The following is an 18,123-nucleotide window of genomic DNA, read 5'->3' on the forward strand; positions in this document are numbered from 1 at the left end:
TTACGTTTATCCTGCGCCAACATGGAGTAAAAAAATAGTTCCTGCTGCAGCAACCAACTTTAGTTATTTTAGTTTTTTCACGAAGATTTTATTAAAATTACTGAAGTAAATATTTTTTACATTTATTTAAATTTTATATTTGTTCTTTATCTGAGATTAAGTCAACGAACTGTCAAAATAATATTTCTAACGGAAGTAGTGTGCTTTGAGGCGGAGGCATAAAGTGTTCCGGATGGCTTACCGACTTCCTTTTCACTGTGGCCGCCATAGCGTGTGGAGCGTGGTTCCCGGCGAGCCGAAAACTAAATACCGAAAATGGTGAGAATTTACACTCACACTGCCGATAGCGTTTATTATACTGCATTATAATACATTTTATCGTATGTACGCAATAAATACCGGCGTATTTCGAGTCTCTGGAAGCCCACAGTTCAGATTTAATAGAACAGTGTAGTTGACTGCTCCCGGCTAGCCAAGCTAACACGAGGAGCCATTTTGGACGAGCAGCTTTAATAGCTCAACCAAGTTACACGTGTGGCTTTGGCTTCAGTGGTAGCTATTTTAGCGTGTCGTATATTTTAATGGATTTATTCTGGATTAGTATTTGCTCACGATAGACTCTATTTCTTACACACGACTATGTCTTTTCTTAACACGTCCCTCGTTATTTACGAAGTGTGTTTACGATAACGTTAAGGCCGGCTAAATCATGTTAGCATATACTAGCTAAGCTAAGGCCAACCGCCGCCGATCACATTGTGGACCAATTAACGATAACTTTGATCATGTCAGCAAAACGTGGGATGACTTTAAATAGTTGGTTGCACCGGGTTACATCAGGATGGTTTGTAGTGTGGCTGCTGGCACATGTTATAAGACGTGGAGGTTTGTTGATCTCTAGACTTTTGATCTGAAGTATTCAGGGCTCTCAGGGGTATTGCAGACCCCTCGTATTAATGCTCCACCATGTAAAATTCAACATCGTGTACTTTATTAAATATTAATGTTCATCTTGCTTCCTCAGGCCTGTGCCCGACCCCTCATCTCGGTGTTTTCCGAGAAAGGAGAATCCTCAGGCAAAAATGTAGTCATGCCTGCTGTGTTCAAGGCCCCAATTCGCCCTGATGTTGTTAACTTTGTGCACACCAACATGCGCAAGAACAACCGCCAGCCATACGCAGTCAGTGAGCTGGCAGGTGAGTGTATTTTTTATCATATTGATCAAGTTTTTAATGTGACAACTGAGAACATGTGTTTACAAGTCCAGTATATCTTGTCTGTCTTTTAGGTGTTTAATTGTGTGTGTGTGTGTATATTTTAGGCCACCAGACCAGCGCAGAGTCATGGGGTACAGGAAGAGCTGTGGCCCGTATCCCCCGTGTTAGAGGTGGTGGTACTCACCGCTCTGGCCAGGGTGCTTTTGGAAATGTATCCTTTCATCAGAATTAAAGTTCGTCCCCTTTTGTAACGTATACTTCAAAAACAACCCAAATCTCTGTAGACTTTGCTATGATGGTGTAATTTGCGTCTGACTCTGTGACCAGTGACGGAATGCCTACTGTCATATGCTGGCACAGATGGCTGATGAACCTTGAGTCTGAGCAGGTACCATGTACTTCAGTTCTTCTTTCTGCTCTCGGCATAAAACCTCCTTAACCTTGGTGTAGATGTGTCGTGGTGGTCGCATGTTCGCCCCTACCAAGACCTGGCGCCGTTGGCACCGCAGGATCAACACACCCCAGAAGCGCTATGCCATCTGCTCTGCCCTGGCAGCCTCTGCCATCCCTGCACTTGTGATGTCCAAGGGTAAGCTTCAATAATGGGATACAATCAAGTGTGAAGTCTTGAGAAAATTAGCTTTATGACAAATTGTGTTAGCAGTTCAAAGTATAGCCAAATTAACACAAAGATTTGACTTGCCATGATGGTGTAATTTGCGTCTGATCCTGTGAACAGTGACAGTTGCCTGCTGTCTTCAAGCTGTCACAGAGAATTGATGTCTCCTAAAATCTGAGCAAGCTTAGAACCTTGACTGTCAGGACAAGTATATGTTTAGATTTCTTTTATTAATAAAACCATATTGTCTATTAGGACACCGCATTGAGGAGATCCCTGAGGTCCCACTGGTGGTGGAAGACAAAGTTGAGGGCTACAAGAAGACCAAGGAGGCAGTGCTCCTGCTCAAGAAGCTGAAGGCTTGGAATGACATCAAGAAGGTAAATTAAGTCTTGACCTAAACTGAACATTGAATATCCGCAAGTGTGTAGGTCTAGCACTGGCCTCATCTTGCGGAAATTTACCGCTTCATCATATTGTACTGGAAGCAATCTAAGGACTCCAATGAGGTTTCTTTGGTCTAGTTTTAGTTTTTGTCTTTATCTATTTTAATGAAATATTGAACTAATATAAATGTTGTACCCTTAAGGTGTACGCCTCTCAGCGCATGCGTGCCGGTAAGGGTAAGATGAGGAATCGCAGACGAATCCAGCGCAGAGGACCATGCATCATCTATAATCAAGACGCTGGTTTAACCAAAGCCTTCAGAAATATTCCAGGTGAATTTCTTGTTCAGATGTGAAAGTAATTACTGTATAGCTCTGTATTTATGAACTTATCTACTGAGTTGTGTTTAGTTATGAAATGAGTGAGCTTAACATTGCGCTGTATTATGCAGGCATCACTCTGCAGAACGTGAACAAGCTGAACCTCCTGAGGCTCGCTCCTGGTGGTCACGTTGGGCGGTTCTGCATCTGGACCGAGAGTGCTTTCCGCAAGCTGGATGAGCTGTACGGCACCTGGCGTAAACCTGCCACCCAGAAGGTCGACTTCAAGTGAGTATTTCAGGAGTAGCAGCATTCTGTTGTACAAGTACAATATGTACTGTATTCTGCTCGTGTAAATCAGTGATGATCCTCCACTTCAGGTCCGTGTTTTTGAACTCTGTGATATTAATGAAGGTCTGAGTTTGAGCAATACAAGACTCGTCAAGCTGTTTATCTTTTTCTGTAAATGAGGGACTAAATTCTTGATGCATCCCGTTTCAGTTTGCCAATGCACAAGATGACCAACACAGACCTGAGCAGGATTCTGAAGAGTGAGGAGATCCAGAAAGCACTTCGTGCACCTCGGTAAGCACCACTCTCTTATAGATCTTAAACGAATTCTGGCTAATCGACTATGATGATGTTCCACTTCAGGTCCGTGTTTCTGAACCCTGATTATATGGAAGTCCTGAGTGACGCAGAAAGTCTAAAGACTCAAGTTGCAGATTAGCAGCAGTTCACTTTGTTAAAACTGGGTTGTTTTCTCACCACAGCAAGAAGATCAACCGCAGAGTTCTGAAGAAGAACCCTCTGAAGAACTTGAAGATCATGTTCAAACTGAACCCGTACGCCAAGACAGCAAGACGTCATGCCATCCTCAAGCATGATCCCAAGGTAAGAATATAAACAACTCGGATGTCAGTGAAAATAAGTTAATTGGTGACGGCGGCTTTAAACTCTTGTTGGTTCTCTCCATAGATCAAGGCCAAGATGCTTAAACCCAAGAAGAGGCCTGCAAAGAAGAGGACACCTGCAAAACCCAAGGCATAAATCTATACAGACTGGAGTTCAGTTCAGATGAATAAATCTGTTGTTTCAAATACATGACTCAGACCTGTTATTACAGCTTTTAATCCACAAGTTTAATTCGTCACAGAAGCTAACAAAGATTACAATCTGTTGGTGCTGGAAAGACTCGGTATAGAGGAATATCAAGCACATAGGTTCAGCAGCATAGTCATGATTAAATAATTTGATCATTAGAAAAAGATGGCTTTTCAGGCAGGCCTGCAAGCTGGCCCAAAGACTTGTTAGTTTCTCTTGGCATGTAGGTTTGTACACCAAATATACAACTATTAATTTCTCAACTTTAGAACTCATTGCAGTGTAAACACATTTTTACTAATGATACAAATCGGTCACTAGAAGACCGTGCGATAAGGGCTTTGTGGACAGAATGTCTCACATTGTGGTGCCATGGGTGGGTGTCACGGGCTGACTGAGCCCAATGGTGCTGCACAACCAGCCAGCAAAATCCACTTCCTCTGCCTCAGACTGTTTGATAAAAGGATGCACCTGAAGAGAAAAAGGAAGATGTTTAGAGATGAATTCAGAAAACGGGAATGCTGTAAAATCTCCACACCTACCATCAACTGTTTCAAGTCTGCTCTTTCTGCAGGATTCTTTATCAAGCTGCAGTGGAAACACAGAATTAAGAAAACCTTTATTTGTCCCGCAATAAGGAAATTGCAGTTTACAACAGCATACAAAAGGGCAGAAAAAATGTTGAGAGTAAAACGTGTAGGGGGTATAAAAGATACAATGGCGGGGGGGAAGGCAAGTACTGGCATATATACAAAAAGTATTGAATTGCACTGATTGTCAGATATGGCACAGATGGACCAGGTGTAACTGGGTTATGAAGTTGTACACAGTAAATAGTAAGAGTAGTGGGCTTTCAGGTGTAATAATATTGCACATAGTAAGAATGTTGTGGAGCCTAACGGCAGCAGGAAGGAAAAACCTTCTGAATCTTGTGTAGTTCATATAAACCTCCACCAGGTGGCAAAGTTTTATTTGGGTGTGGATTTTTATAAACAAACCATTTGTCCTACATACCACTTATTCACAAAATCCTGGAATTCGGCGCTAAATATCCCGGGTAGCTTTGGCGGAGGCTGAAAAATAGAAGTACATTTAGCATAAAGGGTTATATGTGATAGCAAATTGGACATGTTAATGTGTACTAGTATCTGTAAGACTGTATGAATGTCGAGGGAAAACTCACCTCATTTACTATGTAATCAAGCAGTTCAAATATAGCCATTGGAGGTCTGCTGTCTGGGCCGTATGCTAAGGGGGGTAAAACAAAAACAAAAAAATCAGCCTCTTATACCGCAACTCATCACTCAAAATGACAAACAGTTTATTGCTCAGGTACCTACGTGATCCACGAAGGTACTTTGATAAACTATAAACTGATAAACTAAGCAGCTGTAGTAAAAACTCACAGCTGCCGGGTCGCCCAGGAGGCCGCGGCCTTGGAGAGGACTCGCTGGAGGCTGCCTCCCCTTCTATTGGAAGGCCAAAAATCTGTTCCAGCTCCTTAGAATCAGGTGGCGGGATGGGGAAGCGTCCAATGGCCATTTCGACCAGGGACAGACCCATGCTCCAGATGTCTGACTGAACGGAGTAGTGGGTGCCCTGCAAACGCTCCGGCTAGACAAAAAAATAAAATAAAATGTAATCAGTGGTGCAGATAAAAGAGATCTAGTCGCTTTACAAATATAACTCTGCTGCTTGTTAAGATGCAGAAAGCAGTATATATTTAAATTTGTTCTGCACCAGAAGAGGAGCGTGTGCATTTTATCTCACCGACATGTAAGAGCGAGTGCCCACAAAGGAGTTGGCCATGGAGTCTATGAGCTGTCCGCTCACTCCAAAGTCACACAGCTTGATCTCACCACGGGAATTCACTAGGATGTTAGAAGGCTTCACATCTGAAAGAGAATACATGCAGTGTTAAGGAGAACGCAGCGGGCAAGTGTCCAACAGGGAACAGTGAGCAGCGCAGAGCAAACTGCTGCAGGCATGTTGTGCTGCCTGTGCTTGTCTGTTTTTTAAAGTTTTCCCTCATTTCATTCAAGAGAACAACAAAGTTTCGATGCGTCTGAAACAGGGAATAGCTTAAGGTGACTTCAAGTTATTTAGAGCAAAGAGCTTTAAGGAAAATAAAAAGCAACTTTACGATATGTCACTTTTGGCTGAAAACAAGAGGTCGTGAACTTTTACTTGCTGTAATCATGACTCCTGCTGAAACAGGCCAGTTAGTAGATCTCACCCTAATGTGAGTCGAGCTAATATTTAGATAAATCAAGTGGAGGTCAAATCCCTTCCTGTCCGTCTACCTCAGTTAAACAACGAAAACACTGTCTAGGGAAAAAAAGAGGTTTTAAAAAAGACTGAAAATTTGGAAGCGATCCACTTGACTCACTATTGTACCAAGTTTTAAGTGAATTACCTCTTTAAAAATCGTATCTACAACACCCCCCTAATGTCAGATTCTGTACATAGAATATATAATTCTGCACAGAAATACAAAACATCTAAGAAAAGTAACAAAGACCCAAACAGCTACAGGACGGGTTGTTTAAATGTCTTGTGAAGGCAACAACATTACATTTAATTTTGATATCATTTAGTAAATGCAATAATGCCGGACCTCTGTGCATGATTTTGTGCTTCTCCCGGAGGTAGGAAAGCCCTTTAATGACCTGTAAAGACAAATATTGCATATCAGCACAATAAAGATAAGATTTGGTACTGTAATTGAAATGTTCTACTAAAGTCATCAGATTTATATGCACAAAAACACAGCTCTAGAGTGACCAGATCATTAGACAGGTGGGAGAGGTGCTGGAGATACCCACAGCGATGCTGACTTTGCCAAGGATCTGCTCCGGGATCTTGCCTGCTTTCTTCAGCGACTGGTCCAGGGAGCCGCCATCCTGCAAGCAGAAGGGAAGGAGCGACTGATTGAAGATATCCATTTTCAAAATTAGTTTGTTTTGATTCCAAGGAAGAATAAGAAAATACTGAGCAGTTTAAGTACAGTCGGTCTGTAATATTTGAACTAAATACTATGGAAAAACTCTGGTGTACCATGTGCTCCATGCAGATGCTGATTTCTCCATCGCTGTAAAAAGCCCCGTAGAAGCCCACAATGTACGGCGAGTTGCACTCATGCAGCACCTGCAGCTCCCTTATGATCTGGTTCCTGATGGCTGGTTTAATCTCCAGGTGGATCAGCTAGAACACAGGAGAAACACATTTCTAGTAAATACACTTCAGCCTCAGTGGGTTTGTGAAAGTAAAACTAGCTCCACACTTCACACTGTATGGGCAGCCAGCTGGGCCGCAGCATACCTTCCTCGCCATAATCAGACCGGAGGGTCGGTGGGAGACCTTAAAGACGACTCCTCCGTTGCCGGCGCCGAGCTCACAGATCTTCTCAAAGTCATCGTCCTTCAGCTCCCCCACCTTCTGCTTCTGAGTCAGAAAGGCCTCCAGGCGTTTGCGCTGCTGCTCGTCCAACTCCAGCTCCTCTAGTTTTTTCTGCAGTGCCTCCAAGTTTGTTCTTAGAAAGAGTAGGATAAAGAGAGTCAGAAAGTATACTACTGCACCCTTGCCTAGGTGTAAAAGGCTCTTGAGTCCGTTCAAACAGGACGGCTGCAGATGTTCTTTACGAGACGATCGACTGTGTGTCCAGATCTGCTTTGTCAATTGTGTTATCCTCCAGAGATAAGACAGAGAGCAGGGCGTGTGTGACAGCAACTACATGCACAATGATGACCAGGCGCCGAGCTAGCAGGACGACAGAAAGGGTCGGCAGGTGTGATTTAATGTTCCTCTCCTGATCCCCATGTAAAGAGGCTCGAAGTTCATCTGAGCGCCGGCGACGCTGCCTTTGCGGTGTTGTCATGGCGATGCATTTCCTTGAGAAGTCAAGGAGTGAACTCCACTGTCAATGTCACAAAACGGTGCCACACAGAGCACTGTGACGTTGTTTAAATCGATTAGATCAATAAACAGCATACTGTGTAAAATGTGACTTATTTCTTATTTCCTTTGTTTGCATGTGTGATAAGGGCTTAAGGACATTTCTCATGTCTGCATGTGTTCCTGCTCTGACAGGGCTACTAGTTGAAATCTCCTCCATCTTCAGCTGCTAAGGCCTAATACGTGCCATACTCTTGTCATGTCTGTATTATAATATGTGCATGTTATAATAAGATGCCTGTTATCAGCCTTAGTAAATACGTTTTTTTAAAATCTTTGTTCCTAATCACGACTCACTGGAGAGGCAGCATGCTCTCCTCACCGCACAGCAAAGAGAGGGTTAAGTGGTTTTTATTTTTGACAGCGGGCCTGCATATCCATGGAGACGAGGTGCTGAGTTTGAGCGGGCTGTGGGTGGCGTGGGCGTTTCGTCGACAAGAGAGCTGGAGGTGGTGGAGGCAGGAGATACAGAGAAGAGGAGCAGCCTCCCCGCAATATGAGGGAGGGACTACAGTAGCTGCACACTGCAGCCCCCGCTCCCTCCAGGTGCAGGAGGAAGCGAGAGCACGACGCTGGCCTTTTGTGCTCTATCCAAACAATGTCCAAGGACGTGCAGGAGAACTTGAATGCGAGACACACAATGCATCTACAGCTCGCTGAAAAGCACCGGAAAATAAGACGGCATGACTTTTCATATTGCTCATAAGGAAGAGTCGTAACGGTTGTAGATTTTTTGCATATAACATTAATTACAATTGACATAAAGGTGCAGATTGAACAGAAAACAAGAGAGTTAATGTTTCATCTAGTGTGTCATGAGTGCAAGAGAGTAATTAAAAAGATCATCATTTGTTCCTTTGCCTTTTGTAACGCAGACATACAATCTAAGTATGGAAGGGAACATGTGTTCAGGTGCTGCTGTGTGTAAAGTGCGTGGGAATTAATTATTTTGCAAACCAGAGTGCCTATCTCGGAAATATCAAAACCTCGCTGGTAAAACAAACCATCGTTGCTATCTAGATTAATCATTAATTACCTTTTCACACAGTCACAAGCACAGTTGTATCCTCAGATGTGTGTTCACCCGTGAGAATGCACATCATCAATCATTTGAAAAAAGGTTTCTCTAAACGCCCTGAACAGCAGTTTTTTTTTTTTTTTTTTTTATAAAAAGGCTTTTAAGAAAGCTGAAAACAAACAATGCACTGTAAAACTGGACAGGTCTAAACAAACCAGGTCCTTTTATTTGTTCTCAGATCTCCTCTGATAATGTTCCATGCTCGGCTGGCATTATGTGGGCCACTCCGTACGAGTTCCCCGATGGCTGCCAGCCATTTCACGCTGAGAAAGCTTTTGACGGACTGGAATGGCAATGCTTTTTCACCAGAGTGCAACGGTCTGGTTTCAGTAAGAGGCTCATCGATTGGATTAAGCGCATCCACAGCCATTATGCAACACATTTGCTCGCTAGAGTCCGCATCCAATCATCCACATGTCCTGGTACAAATGACCCAAAATAATGTGAGAATTGAAATGTGTGTTTTAAACACGAGACGTTTGAAATGGGGTTCTTAAGTTACAGCTACTATATTGATACTGTACTATGGAAATATTGCCGTCTAATGTTCTTGCACGGTGTTCTTTCACATTTTGAACATGGCCGCTTCATTTCAATGCGCTGGTTTTGTGCATGTAAGCTAACTGTAACTGCTTACTATGGCATTTAATGGAAACAGAAGAAAGACAATGTTATGTTATTCATAACTACCTTTTAGGCCTTTCAGTCAACTAACTGTTCAGTTTATGTAAACAGCAACTTCACTATTCAGTGGAGGCATAATATGACTGCAAGGCGCTAATTATAGTTTGCTACTGTATCAAAATGTCCACGGTGGCCATCAAACCCTGAATACCAATAATAACAGACCCTTTCACAGCAAACATTTTGACTTGCAGAAAAGGCACAGATGTATTAATGATGGATGGACTTCACTACGTCTAGGTCCAGTTATTAACCTCATTCACTTCTGGGCTCCGGGAGCGGAGCCATCTTTGATGTTATTAATTGCACCTTTACGTTTCCTGCTGTGTAACAAGTCTTTTGCAGAGATGCAAACGGAGGTCTAATCACCTGTAGAGATAAACCACTGCTGTGGGGGTACGTTAGCTGTTTGTCACCTGCTCCTATTCTCATTTCTCAGATTGTACATCCTTGATTCCTTTCCTCACGCCTCAGACTCTTCCACCTGATGTGTGACCAGAGGAAGTCGTGAAAAGACATGAGGTGAGAGGAGTCGAGACATTTAACAAAATGAAACATCTTTGTTTCAATACATCTTTTTAGAGCAATGTCAATTAAAGATTGTTGTTTTGTATTTTGGTCTCCATCAGACGAGCCTAACAGCATACATGACAACTTACCCTGTGCATTATGCATTTCACATCACATTTGAGGAATATTCCAGCAGTGCGCCCCACCTCTTTTATTTCTCACACACACCTGTGCATCGTCCCTCATGGCTCCTGTGGAAAGACTCGGAAATGAAACATTCTTCAGGATGCGATGTTGAGATCAGTCTATGGTTCATAGGCAGGAGGATGCAGGGAATTAGGTGGCGCAATACAGAGAAATGAGAAGAGGCCATGGTCTGTCACGTCTATGAAAACAAAGAACTCATATTCACAAGTCGGGGCCACCAATAAAAATTCCAGACAGTTCATCTTCAGTAACGCAAGAAGAAGTGAGGACGGGCGAGGGGTGAAGACAGAAGGCGGGCAAAAATATCTGATTAAAAGCCAAAAGAAGGCATGAAGGGAAAAGTGCAAAAACCACCACCTCCCTGTGATGCAAGGATCTAATGTGATATCATGATATACCATATATCACTGCTTCATTTCAGTATAATTTACAACACTTGACCAGACCCTGCTATGACATTGGGTGGGCCAAATGGTTCAAGAGACATACACAGTATCTTTCAAGCCATCGAAGCCGGTGCAGCTGTGCAGCCATGCTTTTCGTCCTTCAAAATGTACGTTAATTCCCACTTGGACGAGGCAAAGTGCACCAAGAAGACACTATGCCCCGGTTTGATCCTGAAGCCATTCATACAGGCCTCTTCCTACATCACATTTACAGGAGACCCAAATATGCACAAACACACTTATCCTATTACCCCACACGTGGAGCTATTATAGCCTGATTCTTCAAGTTTAATCCTCCCCTTCACTGGTCTGTAAAGAACTGGCCAAGTTCCAGCTCTCCAAAAGCACATCCCCCTCCTACCTGCTGGTTCCCTTTAGGCAACACTCAGAACTTAAGTAAGACGATGTGGAAATACTAAAAAGTTTTGTTGATGTATTTGATCAGTCTGACTTTTGGAAAGCACTGCTCAACTTCTCCATACAGCCTTACGGATGCCTGTTGCATGAAGCTAAGTGATAGCAAAAATACATTATTTTTCGTCTGGTGTGGTTGATCATTTTGGACACAGGAGGCGATAAGATGAAGAAGGTACTTTAGGACGCATTGAACTCAGGAATTAAAATGGATGGACCCATCTATCTAGTATGTGTCCTATGTAACCTACATTCTGAACGTTTCCCGTTTCCAGTGATTCTGTTGTTTCGCCTCATTGATATAAGTGGCGCACCTATGAACTAGCAACTGATATATATATACATGCAGTATATACTATGGGTTGAACCGACTAGTCAACTTTACTGCTGTGCCATGATGCTTTAAGCAGGAAGTCGACTAGTCTCCGATTACGTGACAATAAGAACAGGGACGCCTCAGAGAAGACAGCTGAGGAGCCCAGTCAGTCATAGCAGCAAACTAGCAGCGGTCCATCAAATGTGTGGAAACGCTTCACTAAAAATGAAGCCCATACTACTGCAACATGCAGAATATGTAAGTCAGTCCTGAAATACAACTAAAGTGCCACTTTTTTTTATCCCGGCTACCTTATCCTATCATACAACACGCTTTTAAGTACTACTAAATGCTATTGATGGTGCTGATTTAAACATCTGCAGAATAAAGTATTGATAAGCTCATGTATTAATGTTCAGTTTTGTTGTGTTCTATTAGTTAACATTGTTGCTGTGGTTGTAGAGCGTGTTGTAGCTTCTTTTTACAGTATTCAGGTCAAGAACATTGTTGCAAAGCATTACTTTCTACTGTGTTTTTATGTGTGACGTCATCGACTAGTCGACGTCGACTCGACTTTCACCACATATTAGTCGACTTTAAAAACTTCAAAGTCGTGCATTTAGGCTTAACGGATGTGTCTGATCTGTGTTTATTGTATTTAGCCTGAGCACTCTTCACCTTTGGCCTCTGTTGTACAAAAAACAGGCTCATTATTAGATAGCATTATTAATATTTAAACAGTAGTGCTGTAAATGTGCTACTATAACAAAAGTGCAGTTGTTTAATTATTTGTGGAGAACAAAATATGCACATTGTGTGGGAGTAAGTGATAACATAAAATGACTGAAACAGGTTTACTTAGTGTTTCAGACAGCTAAATAAAAATGCACCCAGATAAAACTGGCTTTTTATGTAAAACAGGACTTAGTAGCACCAGGCCTCATGGCTGTCTGTCAGCAATATATCAGTCTGAGTGTCACAAAGCTCAGTCCAGCACACAAACACAAACACACAGCAGCAGCAGGAACAGAGTGATCCGTGATTCCGAATCTCTGTTTCAGAGTTCCTGGTTGTTGCCTAATCTCGACATGCTACCCCTCTGCCCATTGCAGGAATGTGCGGCACTCAAGCCAAACATTATGTCATCAACAATAGCGTCTACGGAACAAAGCCAAGGTACAGCTCATCTGTTTTTGATAGCACACTGATCCTACATGGCTAATATTTCTCTCTAATATAGTCTAAAACAGAAAAGTTTCATGTTAGTTTCAGCAACAAGTTGCTCAGGGACAGTTTTTCTCACTGTTTTCCTGACACTGAAATTGATGATGACACCTAAAGACTTAGACTGAAACTGCATGCAACATTAGATTTTAGTCTTTAAGTAATGAATTGCAGAGGACACTGATGGCCCTCAGATGTGTGATCTAATAATGAAGCCATGAAATATTCTTCCTCCACAGCACATTAGAGAAGCAGCCTTCACCACGGATGACATGTTATGTAACTCTCATCTCGTCCCATCCAGCTTGCTGCAGGACAGACTGGGCTTTTTTTTCCTCTGTGAACTAGAGAATGGTGTCACAACGGTTCTTAATCTCCATTAGCGTGTTTTGTCAAACGGTGGTGGGAGCAGGGCTACGCAAAACTTCTCCAACACACACACAGAAATAATATCCTCCCAGCAAAGGTCAATCTCTGACTAATCACCAGCCGCACGAAGTGGGCCGTGCATCCATCACACCGTGAAGAGGACTCGAGAGCTGCCCATTATAGACAACAATGATTAGATCACTCATGATGGGAAGCACTGGAGCAACAACAATTTGTAAAAGTGACTTATGACACTGGTACAAATAAAGTGGAAAAATACACCGAAATCGTAAGAAGACCAAATGTTTAGCGCTTGAGAAAGAAATCATTCACTGATAACTGGTAATTATATATTAATCCATAATGCTACAGGTTTATTGGCCTCTATGATATAAGGATTTGCAGGTCTATGATTTTAAGAGAACCACCTTTAGCTGCAGGTCAGTGCTAAAACAGTTGTCATTTGGACATTTATCAAACAAAAGTGCAAAATACTTGCCGGACCACGCTACACAATTATGTCAGTTTTACATCAAAGTGAACTGAATTATCTGTGTGTTTTGGATTGTTGTGCCATCTACACAGTTAATCAATCCATAGAAAAAATAATTCATGACTAATCCATACTATAAATAATTGTTAACAGCTAGACAACACAATCTATTTAAAAATGCAAAGCCTGACTCTGGCCAAATCTCATGGTCATGTTTCTTCAATAATACATATTTCCATTACTCAATATTATAATCGATAATGACAACGATTGCTTGCAGCCCTAGAGGAAAGCTCTGAAAGATCACAGACCTGCACCTGGTGCAGAGTCTCATATTAGAGTTTACACACGCACACATAAATACTGCTGGCTGTTTTTCTTCTTCTTTTTTTCTCGATATTCCACAACCACCTATATGAATATTGCAGCAGGTGATTATTATTGACACTCACTCTGTGGCTCCGGTGCCGTTGATAGTGTTTCCATCGGGGATCGGGTTGAGCTGGATCGGCTCTGGCTTCCTTCTCTTCTGCATGTTACACACAAGAAACCAGCTAGTGTAGGAAAACAGGAGCTGCAGCAGCAGTGGATGGAGGAAAACAAATAGGTCTGGTACTAAAACGACACGCTCAGGCTGGTCGACACACACTGACAGAAGCAGAAACAGGCCAGTGGTGACATGAGCTGCAGGGACACAGCAGCTGATTTTTCTTGTTAATGGGAGGATGTGAATGAAACGTCACAAAAATATTTACATCTGTCTTCCGGACCGCATGGCTGGTCTTGTTGCAAGACTCCCCCTGCTGGTCGTGGCTGGTACTACCATGCTTCAACCAAAACAACTGTTTCATTCAAGGAAGTAGGTTAAAATATTCTGTCACTGAGGTCCTCTGAAGCTCATGCCCATTTCATTTTTTCCCCTCCATTAATTGAGGTGTTTTTGTAATTTAAAAAAGGCAATCCATAATCAGTGGTTCAAAAAGTCCTCAGGCCCTGCACTCAACTTAAAATCCTCCTTTGTTATAGAAGTATTTTTTTACAATATGCACTTGTAATACAAATCTTAAAAGTATGTGTAATCTTTAAAATCAGCCCCGTGACTCATTTATTATTATAAATAAAATATGTTTGAAGTGTTATGTAATACAATAAAGAAGTTGCATTTAACAGGTGACTCATCTGTTTTATACATGCACTTAGTAGTTCAGTTGTTTTGTTTTGGTTCCAGCCTTGAAGTTATGGCTCTCGAAAGAATCACAATATAAATATAAGAAATCCCCAAATGATGAAGGACGAAGGGATAATAAATACATTTCGTTGAGTTTTAACCTCTTTTGGTGTGTTTAGAGTGTAAATTTTCTCTTTAACTGAACTATCTGCAACTGGCCCAACTAGGCAAGGTTTATTTTGGCCTAGTCACCCGGGGCTGTAGCCAGAATATTTTACGTCAAGGCCCGAATATTTTAGCCTTGAAAAGGGATTTTTTTGTTTTGTTTTGTTTTGTTTTGTTTCTCACAGTGTAACGGAGCGGAACAGAGCGGAAATTGAGTTGCAACGTCCGAATCGGTCCGAATGGGGGGGGGGGGGGGGGGAGTTAATTAAGCGTTGCACAGTGTTGAAAGACGCGCGCGCCACGTAGCGTCAAAAATGTCAGAAACACCAAAGAAGAAGAAGACGAGACAGTCCACTCTTCTCTGCAACGTCAAGAGGAAAGTTCAAGGTAAAATCACTCAGCGTGGGTATTTTACAATGTACTGATGCTTACTAATGCTGATGCTTATAAAACGTTTACTGATTTAACTAAATACCCAAACGATGTAGCACTTAAACAAATACAGTGAACTGACAGTCAAATCAGTAAAGGTTTTCTGTCTCCCTCACATCTTTTAGCCAGTACTACAGTATTTGATTACTCTTTATTTACATTTCCAGAAACTGTGGCTTCATTTCTCAAAGCACAAAACTGATAATAGTTTAGTACTTTGTAAAAACAAGTCCACAAATCTCTTGCAAAATGAAACACAGCACTAAAACGTCATGTCCACATAAAACTAAATTCTTCCACTGAAACAGCTATCATGCTGACGAGGTAAAATCATTAGCCTACTAGGCCTACTATCAGATGTGTTCATGTGCACTCACTTGCCAAAACAATATGTATACCAGTGAAAACTAATTCATTCTGACATATCGGTCCTGCAATAAATCCTTCCTCATAACTGTTATAATGTTTATTTTTAGGGTGTTGATTCTGACAAAAATGTTTGAAATAATAATATAATGCCACTACAGCAAAATATAATTAAATAATATTACAAACCACAGCCTCCAAAATTAAAACAGTTGAATCAACAGCTCTCTCTACAACTGCTGAATGCCATAACCTTCATGACTATAAGATTTTATGCAGGACTGTTATATTAGAATGCATTCGTTTTCACCAGTGTCCCTGCTGAATAGGGAAATGGGTAAACGGTACATACTCGAATGCATACAGGCATGTAGATATATGTTTCCCCTTTCTTGTTTTGTGTGGGGTTTTTGTCCCAAAATAGCATTTACAGTACTATATGTATAAGCAGCACAAATATGACCTAATTTATGTCGTATGTAGCCAATCAAATTATTTTCACCTAGGTAAGTACAGCGAGAAATATTGCAAAGAAAATCAGTGCAGGCATGCAAATGGGCAACAAAATAGTATATATTTATTTGTTACTGCAATAAAAAGAAATTGCAAAATGCAGTGACACGGGGCACTCTGCAACCTCTGTGTTCTTGGTGCTGCGTCTCCTTGTCTAACACCTGTACAAGTCACTCGAGGCCTCTTTTATGACACGCGACTGAAGTGTTTTTCCTGTTGAGTTTGCACAGGTGCAACATGAATGAAACTAATTGGTAATCAGGTTGGTGCATTTTGAAGGTCACTGTTTCTCGGTAAACAGAGTGTGCCAAATTATGCAATTTGTATTCAGAGGTTTGTAAAACTGATTAAGAATGAGTGAAAAACAATAGAAATGCACTTAGAGTTTAGCAGTTTGGAGCCATGTTGTCACGTTTTCAGAATTGTGTGCATAGTTTAATTTCTGTGTGTATACAACAAGAAAAACTGCATACATATAGGCTATGTGGGGATTAAATAGAAAGCAAAAATACTTAGAGATAGAGTTTATTGTCATGTGCACAGCATAGACACATTTTCCCCTGTACAATGAAATTATTCTTTTGTTGTCCACCCATCTTAGAAGTAGCGATATAAAAAGATACATACAATATTCAATAACTAGTAAAATAAAATAAAAATTAAATAAATACAAGTATATAACCTCCTCAAGCTAGCGTTACCAATCTCCCTTGAAAGGAATATACAAGTTACAGGCCAACTTGACTAAGATCTTTTCCAAAGCAAGAAATGCCCATGTTTTAAACCAACTGGTTCATTCTTTAATAAATCCACAGGGGAGATGTAAAAAGCAGCTTTGGGACTGTTTGGTCACAGGTTCGCGTTGGGTGCCTTGAGGATCCTCACCCTCAAACTGCTCCCCTGGCGCCCCACAGGTGGTAACCCACTGCTCTGAGTGTACACACTGCTGTTTGAATGAATGGACAGGTTAAATGCAGAGAAAGAATTTCCCCATGAGGGATTAATAAAGGGAAAATTATTAACAATGAGATGTATTTTATAATCTTTATAAGTGCTTGTTTTACTCTAGTAAAGTAAAATGTGCCTCATAAATGCACATGAGTAAAGACAAAGAAAAATATGGCTATTATAGAAACTGCTCATGCTTATTATATTTAAACTGGATTAATTTCAGACTAAATAATAACACATTAACAATATCTTAAATGTCCCCTGGTGGCTTGTTGCAGTGTACCCTGCCCTCTCCATGTTAGTAGATATGACGAATCTAAAAGAACGAAAGTACACCTCAAGTGTGTAGTTATTTGCCGCTTTAAAAACAGGATGTGACATCACGATCGACACCTGCTCTGAGTGAGTTTCCTGCGGACTTTGGAGATGCTTTAAGCTTTAACTTTAAATTTCCATAAATGCATAAATGAATGAATGTTTCAAACACAGAGTTGTTCTGCTGCTGAAACCTGACTAAAATCTGAGGAATTCTTGCAGTTTTTAAGCAAAAAATAAAAAGGTAAAAATCTGAATTGACGTTCTGTGTAAATAAATTATTCTGCTGAGCTTCAGTTTGAAATAAATGGAAGCAACAGTATGGTTATACAGCCATTAGTTATGTATTAGATGCCAAAATGAAGGATTTTAAGTTGAGCAGCAGTTAAGATTTGAAGTATTGAAAGTCTTTAGGTGAAAAACAGTAAAAGATTAACCTTCCCTATCAGTAACATGGCTCTGGCATTAACTCTTCAAATTTATTTCCATATTGTCCCATTTATGCTTATGAAGGGGGGCACTATTAGCTAATGCTAAACCATTTAGTTTAATCTTCATGGCCAAAATGACAGCAGAGAAGTTGCATTGGTTCAGGCGTTCCCAATGAACTGGCTACCGAGTGTATATCCAGTTAAAATAAATCCTCAATGATCTATAAAAGTAGTGTTTGCTACATTTCCTCACTTTAACATAATATGTAATACAAGATTTTGCTAGTCAGCTATTGCGCCGTGCAGGTAAACCAAATATGAGATTTGTTTTCCTCTGCACTCTAATATCCTCATAATAACTTCAATTGTCCAAAAAATCAGAATAACACTGATGCATCTGGTCCTTCAAGTAATCATCATATTGAAATACACCATTTTAA

The 18,123-nt window shown here is 41.1% G+C and overlaps 2 protein-coding genes across 2 annotated transcripts; one reads left to right on the forward strand and one right to left on the reverse strand.

Moving 5' to 3' along the window:
• Nucleotides 1-225: 225 nt before the first annotated feature.
• On the forward strand, nt 226-3,643 carry rpl4 (ribosomal protein L4). The gene is made up of 10 exons (XM_084554823.1): nt 226-318; nt 1,025-1,196; nt 1,322-1,428; nt 1,668-1,806; nt 2,092-2,216; nt 2,426-2,555; nt 2,675-2,831; nt 3,045-3,128; nt 3,317-3,437; nt 3,522-3,643. Exons 1-10 carry the CDS (start codon nt 316-318, stop codon nt 3,591-3,593), a joined length of 1,110 nt encoding a protein of 369 aa, XP_084410949.1. The 5' UTR covers nt 226-315; the 3' UTR covers nt 3,594-3,643.
• A 24-nt stretch (nt 3,644-3,667) lies between these two features.
• Nucleotides 3,668-14,047, reverse strand: map2k1 (mitogen-activated protein kinase kinase 1). The gene is made up of 11 exons (XM_084554822.1): nt 13,795-14,047; nt 6,969-7,179; nt 6,705-6,851; nt 6,473-6,550; nt 6,265-6,316; nt 5,418-5,542; nt 5,054-5,261; nt 4,831-4,895; nt 4,662-4,720; nt 4,190-4,235; nt 3,668-4,118 (listed from the first exon to the last, which is right to left on the reverse strand). Exons 1-11 carry the CDS (start codon nt 13,875-13,877, stop codon nt 4,005-4,007), a joined length of 1,188 nt encoding a protein of 395 aa, XP_084410948.1. The 5' UTR covers nt 13,878-14,047; the 3' UTR covers nt 3,668-4,004.
• Between the last annotated feature and the right edge of the window lie 4,076 nt (nt 14,048-18,123).

This window comes from Chelon labrosus (genome assembly GCF_963514085.1).
Source record: "Chelon labrosus genome assembly, chromosome: 11".
NCBI classification, from domain to species: domain Eukaryota; kingdom Metazoa; phylum Chordata; class Actinopteri; order Mugiliformes; family Mugilidae; genus Chelon; species Chelon labrosus.